The sequence below is a fragment of the Bombina bombina genome, chromosome 7 (assembly GCF_027579735.1).
Source record: "Bombina bombina isolate aBomBom1 chromosome 7, aBomBom1.pri, whole genome shotgun sequence".
Taxonomy (NCBI): Eukaryota; Metazoa; Chordata; class Amphibia; order Anura; family Bombinatoridae; genus Bombina; species Bombina bombina.
This window is the reverse complement of record NC_069505.1, coordinates 206,134,408-206,155,220: the sequence shown is the minus strand read 5'-3', so window position 1 is coordinate 206,155,220 and position 20,813 is coordinate 206,134,408. Positions and strand designations below refer to the sequence as shown.

The window sequence follows — 20,813 nt, the reverse complement described above, 5'->3', positions numbered from 1 at the left end:
AATGAAATAGCACTTAGTCTGAACTTCAAATTAGTAGATTTTTTTCTGACAATTTTAAGTTATGTCTATTTTCACTCCCCCTGTACTATGTGACAGCCATCAGCCAATCACAAATGCATACACATTTTATTCTGTGAATTCTTGCACATGCTCAGTAGGACCTGGTGACTCAAAAAGTATAAATATAAAAAGACTGTGCACATTTTGTTAATGGAAGTAAATTGCAAAGTTGTTTAAAATTGCATGCCCTATCTGAATAATGCAAGTTTAATTTTGATTTGAGTGTCCCTTTAAGGATGCAGCTATAATAGACAAACCCGCGGGGACAGCACTACCCACAGTATAAAGAGTAGAAAATTAAAACAAAAAAAGGGGAAATTCAAGCGCAAAAAAAAAGTATAGGTGAAACACCTTTCACAATCAGAATAAAATCGGGTGAAGGGCACTATGAATAAATCATTAAATAAATGAAGAATACATAAAGAAAATAAATTATTATCTCTGTCACTCTAACATGGGATTTTGAAATCTATAGGTATTTTTAACATAAAAAAATCTCCCAAGGCTATATTACTATTATTACCACTATTAATGGTTTTGTTATTGTTTTTTGTACTATACATCTCCTAATATTGTGAGGAATTGTTTTTTAACTATGCGACTATTAGAGTATAAACCCTTGGAGTCCTGAGAATATTCTATTTATTTTTTACTTTTTTTTATCAAGATCATTTATGTATTATTTTTTTTTTTATCATGACCACTTAACTTTCGTCTTTGTGCTGCTAATTTGAAATATCGTCATATTTATAAGTATATTTGTCTCCAGGTTACACTATTGTATACTGACCAGTACCTCGAATGTCTGTGTATATCCTTTATATTGTTTGTATATATTTGTACTTATATATTTTTACGCATGTAAGGTTTCATGAGATGCAAAGTGAAATACTCACCAGAATGCCTTATTATGCACAGAGCAGTGTGTTTACACTTATGTCACTTACACGCTGCCCATAGGGGTTGGTCATACCCATAAGAGGTGTGCCAAATAAAAATACAGCATTTAGTCACGAATGCTTACGTAATTAATGATGTCTCCCAATCGCGAGGCAAACCGGGCAGCCCCAAGACCGCGGAAATCTGTATTTAAAGCATTATGAAATGCCACTTAAACCACCATTACCTCTGACTAAGAAGTCTTTGAACTTCAAAATGCGTAAGGATTGTGGTGGGCATCCCGGTTCTACCTTGCGATCCACAGATGTGATTTGCATATTCAAGTGTTACCCTTACCTCATAGGATTGAGGTTCATTGCTGTAAGGACCTGCATTTTATTGTGTGTAGTCTGTCAATAAAATGTTAATGCACTATTAGTGTATTTTTGTGTTGATTCTATATCCCCATATCTGGATCTGCAAGCCGTACTGACTGGTGGGCAGGATTCCAAGCCAGAACACAGAGGATCAGCCAGAATCAAGTGCCCTCTGACCTACTGGGATTGTGTGCAGACGTAGACGTGGATTCCACTCCTCTCTCGTGAGCTTTACCTTATCTCATATGATTGAGGATTGTTCTTGCAAGTAAGATCTACCATCAGGGGGAGGATCACGGGACATGTGTGTTTTGTACCATATCCTCCAGAACATCTTTCTCTCTCCGTTCGGACTGTTTGTCTGTCGAATTTGGCCCCCCTTTTTCTTGATAGGTTGATGAACTTGATGTTTATTGAAATGCTTTGATATTTTCTTGATCAAAATTTATTTGACCGTTTCTACAATCTCACCTACATATCTCCTCCACTAAATGTATGGTTTTTTTGGACAATAATTTATTTTTTGTATTCTTAATTTATTTAATGGATTTATTCATAGTGCCCTTCACTCAATATATTCTGATTGTGAATGGTGTTTCACCTATACTTTTTTTTTTTAGCTTGACTTTCCCCTTTTTTGTTGTAATATATATATATATATATAATCTAAGGAATGAAGAGAAGGACCAACAAGGATCCTTTAAACTGAGGCTAGTATGAAAGAAAGACAACTGACAGTGAGTTGTTACACAGCAAACACGAGGAAGGTGAGAATAAAAATCATCCTAAAGGAGACTACATGAGAATTTAAATGATCCAAAAGCCCTTTGTATCCGAACAGAGAAGTCTATATGGAGCCAAACAAAATGTTTCAGTATAGCATCAGAGACAAAAATGCTTAAGACTGAACAAGCAGATAGAAGAAAGAAATCATCAAAATACTTAAAGGGACATAAAACACAATTTGTTTTTCTTTCCTGATTCAGACAGAGCATACAACTTTAAACAACTTTCCAATTAACTTCTATTATCAAATTTGCTTAATTCTCTTGGCATCCCCCAAATGATCAAAAATAATATTTATTAATGCTTTAATCAATAAATTATGGGGGTGGGAATAAAACAATTTTAGCATTAGAATAAACATCTTTGACACTATCTGTAACAAATGTATCACTTTTTGCTATGCAAGTTAAATATGTGCTTTGAGGGTGCTACTTTTTCCTTTAAGGATACAAGACCTTAAAGGGATACTATACCCTTTACTACAGACATTTAGCCACCAATCAGCAAGCGCTACCCAGGTGCTGAACCAAAAATGGGCCGCTCATAAATTTACATTCCTGCTTTTCAAACAAAGATATCAAGAGAAAAATTGATAATAGGAGTAAATTAGAAAGTTGCTTAAAATTGCTTGCTCTGTTTGAATCATGAAAGAAACAATTTGAGTTTAGTGTCCCTTTAAGCATCACATATTTAATCAGCACCACGGTTCCCGAAATTTAAGGCAAGTAAATTCTTAATTGAACTGAAATCTCTATGAAATATTGAATTTTAATAAAGTGTGTAGCAGTGATGTCATGAAGAGCCTGCTATGGGGCTACTGCTGGCTAGAATATTGTATAAGGCATAAAAATATAAAGTTGCAGATACTTTGGGAGAGATGTTAATAGGGTAAATTGTCTGCACCAAACAGCTCCTAGGTTAGTATTTATTGCATGAGTTAATATTACTACAAATGAACCAATACACACACAAATTGCAAACATCGACCAGCAATACTACATATATGATCTGATGAAGGGGTGAACACCCCGAAACGTCACTAAGAAATAAATGAAGTTTGGACACGTTACAAGACCAGTGAGTGCTTTGTTCTATAGCCAGTATGTATACACTTATAGAACTATTTACCTTTGAAAGAGCAGCTACACGCTGTGCCAGCTCAGCCTCCACCTCAGGTAAAGTCTCTGCTTTCCTTATTGTCTGCTGCAGCTTCTGCTCAGCAAGCTCCAGGCGCTCCTGAACCTGACGGTTCTTTTCTTCACTCTGGAATTAGAGAGACTAATGAGATTGGGAGATTTTGAGAACAATTAAATTATACAACCAAGTTTACTGTACAAGAAGCTCACAGGTTACTAATAATGAGCTCTCCTGCAAAGGGGTTAAACACACAGTAGAAGTGCGGCTCGGGACCCATGGTGCACTGTTAGTCCAAAGAAGAACACGCTGCTGATCCAATCAGCAGCACTAGTCGCACAACTCCGATATAGAACTAACGCTGCTGACTGGATCAGTTTTGGGCTTCACTCCGGACCAGCAGTGCACGGCGGGTCCCAAGCGGTACTTCTACTGTGCGTTTAATCCCATTGCAGGGTTTAAACTCTCAGTAGAGCAGGGTCGATAGTAGTAAAATTGCATGTTCTAACAGATTAGAGCATGTCATGTTTTGCCTATTATGGCCCTTTAAAGCATTACCCCAAAGACCCTTTAAGAATTGAGATCACAGAACAATGGAATCTTCAACTTGTATAATTTATTAACTGCAATAGATCAGCAATAAAAGTCAAGTTACTTTAAATGAATAGGACACTAACTCTTCATTAGCCATTTCATGTGTCTTACCTGTCTGAGTGCCGATTCTTTATTAGCAATTTCATTTTCAAGTTTATCATTCAGGTCGTGCACAGACGTTGCCTCACGTTGCGCAGCGAGGTAGCGTTTTTCAAGAGTCGTTATTCTTTCTTCCATATCGTCTTTCTGTGCCATGGCCTGTGTAGGACACAAACCACAACAGCAGTATAAGCAAAGATAGTGAGAGAAAAACTAGCAAGGAGAACAAGCATTCTAAAGCTGCACTGCAAAAGCGTAATTCCATGCACTGTAATATAGGCTATTTGTCTACAATACTTACAGTTGGTGTCATAAAATATGCATGGCATAAATCACTACAGAAGTGGATCACTGATGTTCCTCACCTCTCGTACATCCCGTTGTAGCTTTGTGTTCATTTCTTCAGATTTTATAAGGTCTTTTCTTGCGGTATCAAGGTCTTCTTCCAGCTCTGTTACTCGATTTGAAAGCACAGCTAGTCGTTCCTTCATTTGGCTATGCTCCTTGGTTTGTTTCTCAATTATATCTTGGAGCTCTATTACTTTTGAGAGGTCCTCTTCATGATTTAAGGAGCCATCTGAAGATCTCTGTAAAATAAAAAAACAAAAATTTATGCTTACCTGATAAATTCATTTCTTTCTTGACATGAGTCCACGGATCATCTAATTACTATTGGGAATATCACTCCTCCCAGCAGGAGGCGGCAAAGAGCACCACAGCAAAGCTGTTAAAGGGACACTCAGGTTAAATTACATTTTCATGCTTCAGATAGAGCATGTCATTTTAAACAATTTACTTCCATTAAAAAAAATTCTTTTATATTTACAATTTTTGAGTCACCAGATCCTACTGAGCATGTGCAAGAATTCATAGACTATACGTATATGCATTTGTGATTGGCTGATTGCTATCACATGGTACAAGGGGAGTGGAAATATACATAACTTTGAAATGTATTATAAACAAATCTACTACTCATTTGAAGTTCAGACTAAGTGCTATTGCATTGTCTTGTTATCTTGCATTTGTTGATTATGCAAATCTAATGTGTTGACTGGTCCTTTAAATATCACCTCCCTTCCCTCCAACCCCAGTCATTCGACCGAAGCAAAGGACAGAAAGGAAGCAACAAGGTGCAGAGGTGTCTGAAGTTTATAACATACCAACAACCTGTCCAAAAAGAACAGGGCGGGCCGTGGTCTCATTGTGTCAAGAAAGAAAAATTTATCAGGTAAGCATAAATTTTGTTTTCTTTCTAATAACACAATGAGTCCACGGATCATCTAATTACTATTGGGAATCAATACCCAAACTAGAGGACACAGATGATAAGGGAGGGACAAGACAGGGAACCTAAAAGGAAGGCACCACTGCTTGAAGAACCTTTCTCCCAAAAGAGGCCTCAGCCAAGGCAAAAGTTTCAAATTTATAGAATTTTGAAAAAGTGTGAAGAGAGGACCAAGTTGCAGCCTTGCAAATCTGTTCCACAGAAGCTTCATTTTTGAATGCCCAGGAAGAGGAAACAGCCCTCGTAGAATGAGCCGTAACTCTCTCAGGAGGTTGTTGTCCAGCAGTCTCATATGCAAAGCGAATGATACTCTTCAGCCACAAAGAAAGAAGTAGCCATAGATTTCTGACCCTTATGTTTTCCAGAGAAAACCACAAACAGAGCAGAAGACTGACAAAAATCCTTAGTCACCTGTAAATAGAATTTTAATGCACGCACCACGTCCAGATTGTGCAGAAGCCGTTCCTTTTGAGAAGAAGGATTAGGACACAAGGAAAGAACAACAATCTCCTGATTAATGTTCCGATCGGAAACTACTTTAGGGAGAAACCCTAACTTAGTACGCAAAACTACCTTATCCGAATGAAAAATAAGGTAAGGAGACTCATACTGTAATGCCGAGAGCTCTGACACTTTACGAGCAGATGAAATAGCAACAAGAAACAAAACTTTCCAAGATAACAACTTAATATCTAAGGAATGCATAGGCTCAAACGGAGCCCCTTGAAGAACCTTAAGAACTAAATTAAGACTCAAAGGAGGAGTAACTGGCTTGAACACAGGCCTGATCCTGACCAAAGTCTGACAAAAAGATTGCACGTCTGGGACGTCCGCTAGACGTTTATGCAACAAAATAGACAAGGCAGATATTTGACCCTTTAGGGAACTTGCCGATAAGCCCTTCTTCAAACCTTCTTGAAGAAAAGACAGAATTCTAGGAATCCTAACTCTACTCCAAGAGTAACCCATGGATTCACATCAATACAGATATTTACGTCATATCTTATGGTAAATCTTTCTAGTCACAGGTTTACGAGCCTGAATCATAGTCTCAATGACAGATTCTGAAAATCCACGCTTTGATAAAATTAAGCGTTCAATCTCCAAGCAGTCAGCGTCTGAGAAACTAGATTTGGATGAACGGAGGGCCCTTGAAGAAGAAGGTCCTTTCTCAACGGAAGTCGCCAAGGTGGAAGAGATGACATATACACCAGGTCTGCATACCAAATCCTGCAAGGCTACGCCGGTGCAATGAGAATCACCGACGCCCTCTCCTACTTGATTCGAGCAATGACCTGAGGTAGAAGAGCGAACGGAGGAAATAGGTATGCAAGACTGAAATTTCAAGGTACTGCCAGGGCGTCTATCAGTACAGCCTGAGGGTCCCTTGACCTCGACCCGTACCTCGGAAGCTTTGCCTTCTGCCGAGATGCCCTGAGATCCAATTCCGGGTGACCCCATCTGAGAATCAGGCTGGAAAACACTTTCGGATGGAGTTCCCACTCCCCCGGGTGAAAGGTCTGTCTGTTCAGGAAGTCTTCCTCCCAGTTATCCACTCCTGGGATGTGTATCGCCGACAGACAGCAACTGTGAGTCTGCACCCACTGAATTATCTTGGTTACCTCTGTCATGGCCAAGGAACTCCGAGATCCTCCCTGATGGTTGATGTAAGCCACTGAAGTTATGTTGTCCGACTGGAACCTGATGAACCGGGCTGAGGCCAGAAGAAGAGCATTGGAGATTTCTCATCTGCTGAATATTTATGGGTAGAACAGACTCCGACCAAGTCCATGTTCCCTGAGCCTTTAGAGAGCCCCAGACTGCGCCCCAGACTGCTCCCCATCCCAGAAGGCTGGCGTCTGTTGTGAAAATCACCCAAGAGGGTCTGCGAAAGCAGGTTCCCTGGGTGAGATGATCCTGAGACAACCACCAAAGAAGAGAATCCCTTGTCTCCTGCTCCCGTTGTAATCGCGGAGACAGATCCGCATAATCTCCGTTCCACTGACTGAGCATGCTTAACTGCAGAGGTCTGAGGCGGAAACGGGCGAACGGGATAATGTCCATTGCCGCTATCATCAGACCGATTACCTCCATGCAATGAGCCACTGATGGCCGAGGAGAGGACTAAAGCACTAGGCAAGAATTGAAAATCTTTGATTTCCTGACTTCTGTCAGAAAAAATGTAATTGTAGATGGAACTAAGGAACTCTTTTCCAAATTTGCCTTCCATCCGTGAGATCGCAGGAAAGATAACAACATTTCAGTGTGGGATCTTGCTTGTTGAAAGGATGGTGCCTGAACCAGAATGTCGTCCAGATAAGGCGCCACTGCAATGCCCAGCAATCGGAGCACTGCCAACAGGGATCCCAGAACCTTTGAGAAAATTCTGGGAGCTGTGGCAAGGCCGAATGGAAGAGCCACAAACTGGAAGTGTTTGTCTAGAAATGCAAACCTCAGAAAAATGTGATGGTCTCTGTGGATGGGAACATGCAGGTACGCGTCCTTTAAATCTACCGTTGAACCAAAGGAAGAATGGAACGAATAGTTTCCATCTTGAAGAAAAGTACTGTGAGGAACTTGTTTAGACTCTTGAGATCTAAAATTGGTCTGAAAGTTCCCTCTTTTTTGGGAACCACGAACAGGTTGGAGTAGAACCCCAGACCCCGTTCCTGCATTGGGACACAAACTATCACTCCCAGGTCGGAGAGCTCCCGAACACAGTGTAAGAACGCCTCTCTTTTTATCTGGTCTACAGATAATCTTGAAAGCAGAAACCTGCCCCTGGGAGAAAAGGTCTTGAACTCTAGCTTGTATCCCTGGGACACTATGTCCACCGCCCAGGGATCCTGAACATCTCGAACCCAAGCCTGAGCGAAGAAGAAAAGTCTGCCCCCCACAAGATCCGGTCCCGGATCGGGAGCAGGCCCTTCATGCTGTCTTTGATTCAATAGCAAACTTTTGGATTGTTTTCCCTTGTTCCAAGACTGATTGGGCCTCCAGGAAGGCTTGGACTGCTCCTGCTTGGAAGAGGAAGGCTGTCCTTCCCTTGATATTTGAAAGGAACGACAATTACTCTGATGTCCCATTTGTTTATTTCTCTTATCCTGAGGGAGGAAATGGCCCTTTCCTCCCGTAATGTCAGAAATTATTTCCGTCAAACCCAGCCCAAACAAGGTCTTTCCCTTGTAAGGAATCGCCAAAAGTTTAGACTTAGATGACACATCCGCAGACCAAGATTTTAACCATAAAGCTCTGCGGGCCAGTACGGCAAAACCAGAAATCTTAGCTCCCAGTTTAATAACCTGAAGTGAAGTATCTGTGATAAAGGAGTTGGCCAACTTAAGGGCCTTTATCCTATCCTGGATTTCTTCGAGGGGAGTGTCTGTCCGAATAGAATCAGACAACGCATTAAACCAGTATGCTGCCGCACTAGTGACAGTAGCAATTAAGCCCGCAGGTTGCCATTGTAAACCTTGGTGTACATATATTTTCTTGCGCAACCCCTCTAACTTCTTATCCATAGGATCCTTAAAGGAACAACTATTCTCTATGGGAATAGTTGTTCTCTTGGCTAGAGAAGAAATTGCCCCTTCCACCTTGGGTACTGTCTGCCAAGACTCCTTGATAGAGTCTGCTATAGGAAACATCTTTTAAAATATAGGGGATGGAGAGAAAGGGATACCCGGTCTCTCCCATTCCTTAGCAATAATCTCTGTAGCCCTATCTGGTACAGGAAATACCTCCACCATGGAAGGCATGTCAAAATACTTGTTTAGTTAACTGGACTTCTTAGGATTGACTACAACGGTAGTGTCAGAGTCGTTCAGGGTAGCTAAAACCTCCTTAAGTAACAAACGAAGGTGTTCAAGCTTATACCTGAAAGAAACAACTCAGTATCAGCTAAAGGAATTACACTGTCTGACTCTGAGATTTCATCCTCAGATGCTACCAAAGTATCTTCCTCTTCAGGCTTCTGGGAAGGAACATTCGGAATAGCCACTACTGTGTCAGCAACCTTATTCACCGATTGATAACATTTCCTCTTACGCTTTCCCTGCAGCATGGGAAAAGCAGACAATGCATCAGATACCGCTGATGACATTAGGGAAGCGATGTCTTGCAAGGTAACTCCAGGAGGAGTAATCGAGGAAGCGCAGGGCACTGGTTGTATGGACGCTAAATTTAGGGATGCTTGAGGAGAAAGCTGCGGCATATCTTGAACATTGTCAGAAGACTCCTAAACAGTATCCACCTTAGAAAATGTTGGCTCAGGAAAAAGTCTATCCCTGTAATGTAAAGTTCTCTCAATACATGAGGAACAGAAAGGGATTGGTGGTTCTACATTAGCATCAAAACATAAAGAACATGTAACATCTTGCAGGGTTTCTTGGTCCATCTTTATTCACCAATAAACAAACAAAACTGATCTTTTTATTTTGAAAATAGCTCCCCCCCACCAAAAAAAAAATTGTTACTGTTTCTTTAAATTTTAAACGATAAACAGCACACTCCGGTGCCATTTAAAAATAACAAACTTTTGATTGAAGAAATAAACTAAGTATAAACACCACAGTCCTCTCACGACCTCCATCTATGTTAAGGGTTGCAAGAGAATGACTGGATATGACAGGTGAGGGGAGGAGCTATATAGCAGCTCTGCTCTGGGTGATCCTCTTGAAACTTCCTGTTGGGAAGGGAATATATCCCACAAGTAATGGATGATCCGTGGACTGGATACACTTAACAAGAGAAATAACTGCTTTATTTTTCTGTTATTTGAATTAACAATGACCCCCAAAATGACACTCCAGACAACTCTACACCTCAGCTTATGTTTGCTGAGGTGCTTACCTGCCTGCCTATTAACGAGTATATAACTTGTAGCTGATCCGGACTCAAATCTTTTAACAGCTACGGTCCGTTACCGCTACGCTGCTTAATCTGTGACGCAGCTGATTTTCAATGCGGCACACAGGAAGTGAGACAGGGCCGTAACTAACTCCGCCCATCGTGGACGTAACCACATGAAACTCCCGATCAGCTAAAAGTATTATCACAGCCGTACAGGAGTAAAAATATACCACCATCACTGAGCCAGATTCTCCTTGTCCCCAGTGCCTGCTCTGCTGCCCTTAATAAACATTCCCCTATCATAGGTGAATTTGACTTGTCCCCCAATTTTTTGAATGTGAAAGTGCTATCGATTTTCTCTGTATGTGTGTCCCAGAAAAATTAAAGTTAGCACTTACCTTAAGACTTCTGCCAGGCAGCACGGCAGCTCACTAGGTTTGAGAGGCCAGTTCCCTCACATGGACCTGTGGATAGAAACAAAGACTGAGTAATCTTACTCAGGCTTGTATGGTTAGGGCAGCATAAATATATGGGAAGTGCAGTGAGGATTTGTACCCCACAAGTTCCCATTGCTTGAAAGCCACCACTGCTCTACTGAAGAGACTGATATAGACTAAGGCTACACTCTAGAACAAAACAGCACAATCTTGACCTGCTGAAAAAATAATAAAATCTTGCTTGACAAATCTTTTCCTAACACCTAACTAGGGCTGGGCGATATGGGCAAAAAAAAAAATTGTGATTGTTCTTTTAAAAAAAAAAAAAAAAAACGCCATTGCGATTTAATCGGTATTTTCTTATAAATGACTATAACACCTTCATTTTGCATTATAAAGCCACAAGCCAGTTATTAGGTCTTATGACACACAACATTGTCATGTTTTCTTGGACAGTCATTCTAACTGTGGACAGTGGTATAACAAATGAAGCAGTGTAAGCCACATACACACACATATATATATATATATATATATATATATATATATAATGTTTCTTCTTTTTTAAACATTTTAATTTGACTGAAAATGAGCCCTGCTCCTGTCCAGGAATCCATTACAGGCATATAGCAGTAGGGGTGGGGGGGCTGATCGTTTCAGAAATGCTGTGCCTTGCTGATATAAAATACATTGTAGATGCAGTTAAGGTAACCCAGCAGCAGAGGGGACTGCAGTTTTAGCCTTTTTTGAGCCGTGGGGTTAACTGCATCTGCTATGTATTTAAGTTGTTTCTCAGAGAGCAGGAGATTGTGTGGGAGGTTCCATAATGTTTACATACCCTAACTTTCAGACTGCAGACGTCCCTAGGGGGAAAATATAAGTAAGTGGCTTTCTCTGCTTTTAGATTTCTAGATTGATCGGCTGCTTATGAGAACAGAAAGTGAAAGTAAAAGCGCCATTTTACAAATGTGTGCTAAAAGCAACCACTAGATGGAGCTGGTTTGCAAGAAATCACAAATAAATCAATGCATTACAGCCACTTCTAAAGTGTAATGTAATTAGCAAGAGTCCATGAGCTAGTGACGTATGGGATATACATTCCTACCAGGAGGGGCATCACCACACCCACAATTCAGTTTTACAAACTTTGCCTCCTATGGAGGTGGTGAAGTAAGTTTGTGCTAGATTCTACGTTGATATGCGCTCCGCAGCAAGTTGGAGCCCGGTTTTCCTCTCAGCGTGCAGTGAATGTCAGAGGGATGTGAGGAGAGTATTGCCTATTTGAATGCAGTGATCTCCTTCTACGGGGTCTATTTCATAGGTTCTCTGTTATCGGTCGTAGAGATTCATCTCTTACCTCCCTTTTCAGATCGACGATATACTCTTATTTATATACCATTACCTCTGCTGATTTTCGTTTCAGTACTGGTTTGGCTTTCTACAAACGTGTAGATGAGTGTCCTGGGGTAAGTAAATCTTATTTTCTGTGACACTCTAAGCTATGGTTGGGCACTTTATTTATAAAGTTCTAAATATATGTATTCAAACATTTATTTGCCTTGACTCAGAATGTTCAACATTCCTTATTTTCAGACAGTCAGTTTCATATTTGGGATAATGCGTTTGAATCAATCATTTTTTCTTACCTTAAAAATTTGACTTTTTTTCCCTGTGGGCTGTTAGGCTCGCGGGGGCTGAAAATGCTTCATTTTATTGCGTCATTCTTGGCGCGGACTTTTTTGGCGCAAAAAATCTTTTCTGTTTCCGGCGTCATACGTGTCGCCGGAAGTTGCGTCATTTTTTGACGTCCTTTTGCGCCAAAAATGTCGGCGTTCCGGATGTGGCGTCGCTTTTGTCTCCACATTATTTCAGTCTGATTTTTTCTTTGCTTCTGGTTACTAGAAGCTTGTTTATTGGCATTTTTTCCCATTCCTGAAACTGTCATTTAAGGAATTTGATCAATTTTGCTTTATATGTTGTTTTTTTCTCTTACATATTGCAAGATGTCTCACGTTGCATCTGAGTCAGAAGATACTTCAGGAAAATCGCTGTCTAGTGCTGGAACTACCAAAGCTAAGTGTATCTGCTGTAAACTTTTGGTAGCTATTCCTCCGGCTGTTGTTTGTATTAATTGTCATGACAAACTTGTTAAAGCAGATAATATTTCCTTTAGTAATGTACCATTGCCTGTTGCAGTTCCCTCAACATCTAAGGTGCAGAATGTTCCTGATAACATAAGAGATTTTGTTTCTGAATCCATCAAGAAGGCTATGTCTGTTATTTCTCCTTCTAGTAAACATAAAAAATCTTTTAAAACTTCTCTCTCTACAGATGAATTTTTAAATGAACATCATCATTCTGATTCTGATGACTCTTCTGGTTCAGAGGATTCTGTCTCAGAGATTGATGCTGATAAATCTTCATATTTATTTAAAATGGAATTTATTCGTTCTTTACTTAAAGAAGTACTTATTGCTTTAGAAATAGAGGATTCTGGTCCTCTTGATACTAATTCTAAACGTTTAGATAAGGTGTTTAAATCTCCTGTGGTTATTCCAGAAGTTTTTCCTGTTCCTAATGCTATTTCTGAAGTAATTTCCAGAGAATGGGATAAATTGGGTAATTCATTTACTCCTTCTAAACGTTTTAAGCAATTATATCCTGTGCCGTCTGACAGATTAGAATTTTGGGACAAAATCCCTAAAGTTGATGGGGCTATTTCTACCCTTGCTAAACGTACTACTATTCCTACGTCAGATGGTACTTCGTTTAAAGATCCTTTAGATAGGAAAATTGAATCCTTTCTAAGAAAAGCTTATCTGTGTTCAGGTAATCTTCTTAGACCTGCTATATCTTTGGCTGATGTTGCTGCAGCTTCAACTTTTTGGTTGGAGACTTTAGCGCAACAAGTAACAGATCATGATTCTCATAATATTATTATTCTTCTTCAGCATGCTAATAATTTTATCTGTGATGCCATTTTTGATATTATCAGAGTTGATGTCAGGTTTATGTCTCTAGCTATTTTAGCTAGAAGAGCTTTATGGCTTAAAACTTGGAATGCTGATATGGCTTCTAAATCAACTCTACTTTCCATTTCTTTCCAGGGTAACAAATTATTTGGTTCTCAGTTGGATTCCATTATCTCAACTGTTACTGGTGGGAAAGGAACTTTTTTACCACAGGATAAAAAATCTAAGGGTAAAAACAGGGCTAATAATCGTTTTCGTTCCTTTCGTTTCAACAAAGAACAAAAGCCTGATCCTTCATCCTCAGGAGCAGTTTCAGTTTGGAAACCATCTCCAGTCTGGAATAAATCCAAGCCTTCTAGAAAGGCAAAGCCTGCTTCTAAGTCCACATGAAGGTGCGGCCCTCATTCCAGCTGAGCTGGGAGGGGGCAGGTTACGTTTTTTCAAAGAAATTTGGATCAATTCTGTTCACAATCTTTGGATTCAGAACATTGTTTCAGAAGGGTACAGAATTGGTTTCAAGATGAGACCTCCTGCAAAGAGATTTTTTCTTTCCCGTGTCCCAGTAAATCCAGTGAAAGCTCAAGCATTTCTGAATTGTGTTTCAGATCTAGAGTTGGCTGGAGTAATTATGCCAGTTCCAGTTCTGGAACAGGGGATGGGGTTTTATTCAAATCTCTTCATTATACCAAAGAAGGAGAATTCCTTCAGACCAGTTCTGGATCTAAAAATATTGAATCGTTATGTAAGGATACCAACGTTCAAAATGGTAACTGTAAGGACTATCTTGCCTTTTGTTCAGCAAGGGCATTATATGTCCACAATAGATTTACAGGATGCTTATCTGCATATTCCGATTCATCCAGATCATTATCAGTTCCTGAGATTCTCTTTTCTGGACAAGCATTACCAGTTTGTGGCTCTGCCGTTTGGCCTAGCTACAGCTCCAAGAATTTTTACAAAAGTTCTCTGTGCCCTTCTGTCTGTAATCAGAGAACAGGGTATTGTGGTATTTCCTTATTTGGACGATATCTTGGTACTTGCTCAGTCTTTACATTTAGCAGAATCTCATACGAATCGACTTGTGTTGTTTCTTCAAGATCATGGTTGGAGGATCAATTTACCAAAAAGTTCATTGATTCCTCAGACAAGGGTAACTTTTCTGGGTTTCCAGATAGATTCAGTGTCCATGACTCTGTCTTTAACAGACAAGAGACGTCTAAAATTGATTTCAGCTTGTCGAAACCTTCAGTCACAATCATTCCCTTCGGTAGCCTTATGCATGGAAATTCTAGGTCTTATGACTGCTGCATCGGACGCGATCCCCTTTGCTCGTTTTCACATGCGACCTCTTCAGCTCTGTATGCTGAATCAATGGTGCAGGGATTACACAAAGATATCTCAATTAATATCTTTAAAACCGATTGTACGACACTCTCTAACGTGGTGGACAGATCACCATCGTTTAATTCAGGGGGCTTCTTTTGTGCTTCCGACCTGGACTGTAATTTCAATAGATGCAAGTCTCACAGGTTGGGGAGCTGTGTGGGGATCTCTGACGGCACAAGGAGTTTGGGAATCTCAGGAGGTGAGATTACCGATCAATATTTTGGAACTCCGTGCAATTTTCAGAGCTCTTGAGTCTTGGCCTCTTCTGAAGAGAGAATCGTTCATTTGTTTTCAGACAGACAATGTCACAACTGTGGCATACATCAATCATCAAGGAGGGACTCACAGTCCTCTGGCTATGAAAGAAGTATCTCGAATTCTGGTTTGGACGGAATCCAGCTCCTGTCTAATCTCTGCGGTTCATATCCCAGGTATAGACAATTGGGAAGCGGATTATCTCAGTCGCCAAACGTTACATCCGGGCAAATGGTCTCTTCACCCAGAGGTATTTCTTCAGATTGTTCAAATGTGGGGACTTCCAGAAATAGATCTGATGGCCTCTCATCTAAACAAGAAACTTCCCAGGTATCTGTCCAGATCCAGGGATCCTCAAGCGGAAGCAGTGGATGCATTGTCACTTCCTTGGAAGTATCATCCTGCCTATATCTTTCCGCCTCTAGTTCTTCTTCCAAGAGTAATCTCCAAGATTCTGAAGGAATGCTCGTTTGTTCTGCTGGTAGCTCCGGCATGGCCTCACAGGTTTTGGTATGCGGATCTTGTCCGGATGGCCTCTTGCCATCCGTGGACTCTTCCGCTACGACCAGACCTTCTGTCGCAAGGTCCTTTTTTCCATCAGGATCTCAAATCCTTAAATTTAAAGGTATGGAGATTGAACGCTTGATTCTTAGTCAAAGAGGTTTCTCTGACTCTGTGATTAATACTATGTTACAGGCTCGTAAATCTGTATCCAGAGAGATATATTATAGAGTCTGGAAGACTTATATTTCTTGGTGTCTTTCTCATCATTTTTCTTGGCATTCTTTTAGAATTCCAAGAATTTTACAGTTTCTTCAGGATGGTTTAGATAAAGGTTTGTCCGCAAGTTCCTTGAAAGGACAAATCTCTGCTCTTTCTGTTCTTTTTCACAGAAAGATTGCTAATCTTCCTGATATTCATTGTTTTGTACAAGCTTTGGTTCGTATAAAACCTGTCATTAAGTCAATTTCTCCTCCTTGGAGTTTGAATTTGGTTCTAGGGGCTCTTCAAGCTCCTCCGTTTGAACCTATGCATTCATTGGACATTAAATTACTTTCTTGGAAAGTTTTGTTCCTTTTGGCAATCTCTTCTGCCAGAAGAGTTTCTGAATTATCTGCTCTTTCTTGTGAGTCTCCTTTTCTGATTTTTCATCAGGATAAGGCAGTGTTGCGAACTTCTTTTGAATTTTTACCTAAAGTTGTGAATTCCAACAACATTAGTAGAGAAATTGTGGTTCCTTCATTATGTCCTAATCCTAAGAATTCTAAGGAGAAATCGTTACATTCTTTGGATGTTGTTAGAGCTTTGAAATATTATGTTGAAGCTACTAAGTCTTTCCGAAAGACTTCTAGTTTATTTGTTATCTTTTCCGGTTCTAGAAAAGGCCAGAAAGCTTCTGCCATTTCTTTGGCATCTTGGTTGAAATCTTTAATTCATCTTGCCTATGTTGAGTCGGGTAAAACTCCGCCTCAAAGGATTACAGCTCATTCTACTAGGTCAGTTTCTACTTCCTGGGCGTTTAGGAATGAAGCTTCGATTGATCAGATTTGCAAAGCAGCAACTTGGTCCTCTTTGCATACTTTTACTAAATTCTACCATTTTGATGTATTTTCTTCTTCTGAAGCAGTTTTTGGTAGAAAAGTACTTCAGGCAGCGGTTTCAGTTTGAATCTTCTGTTTATGTTTTTCATTAAACTTTATTTTGGGTGTGGATTATTTTCAGCAGGAATTGGCTGTCTTTATTTTATCCCTCCCTCTCTAGTGACTCTTGCGTGGAAAGATCCACATCTTGGGTAATCATTATCCCATACGTCACTAGCTCATGGACTCTTGCTAATTACATGAAAAAAAACATAATTTATGTAAGAACTTACCTGATAAATTCATTTCTTTCATATTAGCAAGAGTCCATGAGGCCCACCCTTTTTTGTGGTGGTTATGATTTTTGTATAAAGCACAATTATTCCAATTCCTTATTTTATATGCTTTCGCACTTTTTTATCACCCCACTTCTTGGCTATTCGTTAAACTGAATTGTGGGTGTGGTGAGGGGTGTATTTATAGGCATTTTGAGGTTTGGGAAACTTTGCCCCTCCTGGTAGGAATGTATATCCCATACGTCACTAGCTCATGGACTCTTGCTAATATGAAAGAAATGAATTTATCAGGTAAGTTCTTACATAAATTATGTTTTTTTATGTAGGAAAAAATTGCGACTCCTAACGGTTTTAAAATCGCGCATATGCGATTAATCGTGCAGCCCTACACCTAACTTTACCACTTCCTTGCTCTAACGTAGGCAAAGAGAATGACTGGGGTTGGAGGGAAGGGAGGTGATATTTAACAGCTTTGCTGTGGTGCTCTTTGCCGCCTCCTGCTGGCCAGGAGTGATATTCCCAATAGTAATTAGATGATCAGTGGAATCATGTCATTAGAAAGAAATACATTATATATATATATATATATATATATATATATATATATATGTGTGTGTGTGTGTGTGTATACTATCTACTAAATAAACACAATAAAGTAACTATTAGACCATATATATTATATTTCTCTACTAATTTATTTCTAAACAATATATCAAACGCATTTAAAAAATGGCATATGACAAGGGGGAGAGGACCAAGGATATATGTGCATGTTAAGGCATATATATACAATTAACATGGAAAATGTATACAAAAGAACTAAGCAGAAAAACTTCACTACCTAAGCTTAATTTTTGTGCTTGAGCGGTTTGGAATATCTGCATTACCCATCATAAATAATCGAGTTACAATGGTAAGGTGCTCTCACCCTGCAGGCTGCAAAAGTTCAAGGCTAAGTCTCCTGGCTGGCACATTAAAAAGCTTTTGATAGACTCTTACATACAACCAAACAATTCTAGCAACTATACCATCTTTGACTTTCTCCAATTTCCACTTTAGATAGTAACATTCCCTCAAGAGCAGCTGTCTTTCAGTCTTTGGGCCTGATGATCTAAAGCTCTGCTCAAATTAGATTATATAAAATGATCATTCAGCACTGCAAGATCCCTAGTGAAATTCTAAAAAGGCAGATTTTGCTATACTTCTCCAAGGGGCGTTCCCTGCATCTCTGTATGTGAATAAGAGACAAGCCCAGTGCAATATAGCACTGCATAACGACAGTTCTGCCGCAATTACACTTTGTGTTTTGTATTTTATATTACTTTAGGCTTCAGATTAAGTTTTATTACATTTAAACTTTGCACTTTCTATTTTTTTTGTATACAGAAGTGTAAAAATTATAATTATGCTTCACAGTTTGTGGAACTTTAACAAATTAGTCTTATACTTTGTACATTTATGTGCATCTTTTACAAATTACATTGCACTTTTTTTTTTTAAATAAAACTGAAAAAACTGACTGCTTCAATTTCCTAGAGAGCTTCATTATTTTCTATGGGCCCAATAAGCAAAGATTCTTTAGATTTGAGAGAAATTATATTGTCGACTTCAGGGGGGCTGAACTCATTGATATCTATAAGAAAAAGGGTGGAACCTGGAAGTCCCAGAGAGATGAGAGATGCCTTCAATAGAAGTAATGAGGCTCTCTGGGATACAGAATATAACATGGGAGAGAGAAGTTAATAGGAGAACCCCTGGGACTTATATAAAGTCTTAGTTTGCAGCAAATACAAATTAAACTGAAATGTTTTCACTACAATTTAACTTGCTTTTGCTTATAGTTTAGTATAGATTACTTTTCTGTAAGTGTGTTGTGAATTTTGAACAATCTTCACCTGCATACAGCTGGTGAGATAATTCAGTGAGACTGGCTTTTAAACAAAATGCTTACAGAACTTCACAAGAATTGTGAGAGAGTTTCAGACATACCCTGGGATCTTCCCTGTCCCTCCTCACGCTTTCTGAAGGCCTATTTTATTTTACAACAGAGAAAATACAAAGTGCAATGTAAGCTGTAAAATAAATATACAATGTATGATCCTAATTTGTTCAATAAACTTTAAATAATCAGAATTTGTAAAATCACTGCTGGATCTAAATCTAAATATATTAAAATAGGAAATAAAAAGTGCAAAGTTTAAATATAATATTGAGAAGTCAATTTGAAGTGTAAAGAAATATAAAATACAATAAATAAATGTGTAAGTGTAAAAAAACTCTCATATCATTCAGTGCTGTATTGCACTGGGCTTGTCTCTCCATTCAGCGAGTTCAGCCCCTGTGAAGTCTGCACTACAATTTATCTCCAAGCTGGTGAATCTTTTATCATCAGGTACATTGTCTGTATATCAATTTTAGTTTTTATTATAGTATGCTCTCTACAGCTATTCCAGAAATAATTGTGCTTTATAAATTCTAAATGATGATGATGATGATGATAATAATAATAATAATAATAATAATAATAATAATAAGTATGCAAACAAACTTTTGTGCCTGAAATAAAAAATGGTCAAAAACATTAGGGACCATAAAGGGATATGAAAGCCAAATTCTTTCATGATTCAGATAAAGTAGCACTTTTAAGCAACTTTCTAATTTACTCCTATTATCAATTTTCTTTGGTCTCTTGGTATCTTTCTTTGGAATGTAAGCTTAGGAGCCAGGCCATTTTTGGTTCAGAACCTGGGTAGCGCTTGCTGATTGGTGGCTAAAGGACAGCTGTGTGTTGCAATATTGATTAACATTACGAAACATTACAACATTGTATAACATTACAGCAAAACACTGCTAGAGAAATGTATACTTCCTAGGTTTACTGTCCAGCAATGGATACCAAGAGAATGAAGCAAATGTTACAACAGAAGTAAATTGGAATGTTTTTTAAAATGAAACACCTTAAAAAAAGGTGAATAGGTGCGCCTGTAAATTATAAGTGTATACTTACAAATATAATAAAATATGTGCAATTGAATAATAAATTAAATTGTATCACATATAACACAATTATTCAAAATAAAATCAAATAAAACGTTGCTTGCAAAATAAAATAAAAAAGTGCTTAAAAAGTCAGGAGATTGTGATAAGTGTTCCTCAAATAGTGTTTCGTGAACACCAAACTCCAAAAATCTGGAACAGATGCTCTATCTAAACCATAAAGTTTTAATTTTGACTTTACTGTCCCTTTAACATAAAACTAAAAAGAAGGAATTAAAGGGACATTATACACTCGTTTTTTCTTTGCATAAATGTTTTGTAGATGATCTATTTATATAGCCCATAAAGTTGTTTTTTTTTATGGATAGTTTTGCTTATTTTTAAATAACATTGCTCTGATTTTCAGACTCCTAACCAAGTCCCAGAGTTTTAGGAGAATACCGACGTATACCTACTCCAGCTTGCTCCTGTTTGTGTAAAGGGTCTTTTTATATGCAAAGGAAGGGGGAGGGGGGGGTCTGATATTTCCCACTTGCACAGTGGGTGTTCCAATAACCTTTTAAACAGAGCTAAACTGGAAGCTTCTAAGTACGTTTTTAAACTGTTTTATACTGGATTTTTATATCAATATCTATGCATCTTATTCTTTATAGTTGAACAGATAAAGAAGTAACAGTGATAGACAAATCACTGTGCTTCTATAGGAGGCGCTACAAAAAATATAAGTAAATATGTCAACACATAAATACAAGGTTAATAATATGAATCCCTAAATAGGCAAGTGATATAGTAATGATAAAAAAATAAAAAAATAAATAAAAT

The 20,813-nt window shown here is 38.7% G+C and overlaps 1 protein-coding gene across 5 annotated transcripts in view; it reads right to left on the bottom strand.

Moving 5' to 3' along the window:
• The window catches only part of PPFIA1 (PTPRF interacting protein alpha 1), a 323,205-nt gene that overhangs the window by 155,945 nt on the left and 146,447 nt on the right, over positions 1-20,813 (bottom strand). For all 5 annotated transcript variants that reach the window (XM_053720578.1, XM_053720579.1, XM_053720580.1 and 2 more), the window contains 3 exons: positions 4,295-4,516; positions 3,942-4,088; positions 3,231-3,365 (listed from right to left, as the gene is read on the bottom strand). In XM_053720578.1, the coding sequence (XP_053576553.1) occupies positions 3,231-3,365; positions 3,942-4,088; positions 4,295-4,516 (504 nt within the window). The remainder of the gene's footprint in view (positions 1-3,230; positions 3,366-3,941; positions 4,089-4,294; positions 4,517-20,813) is intronic.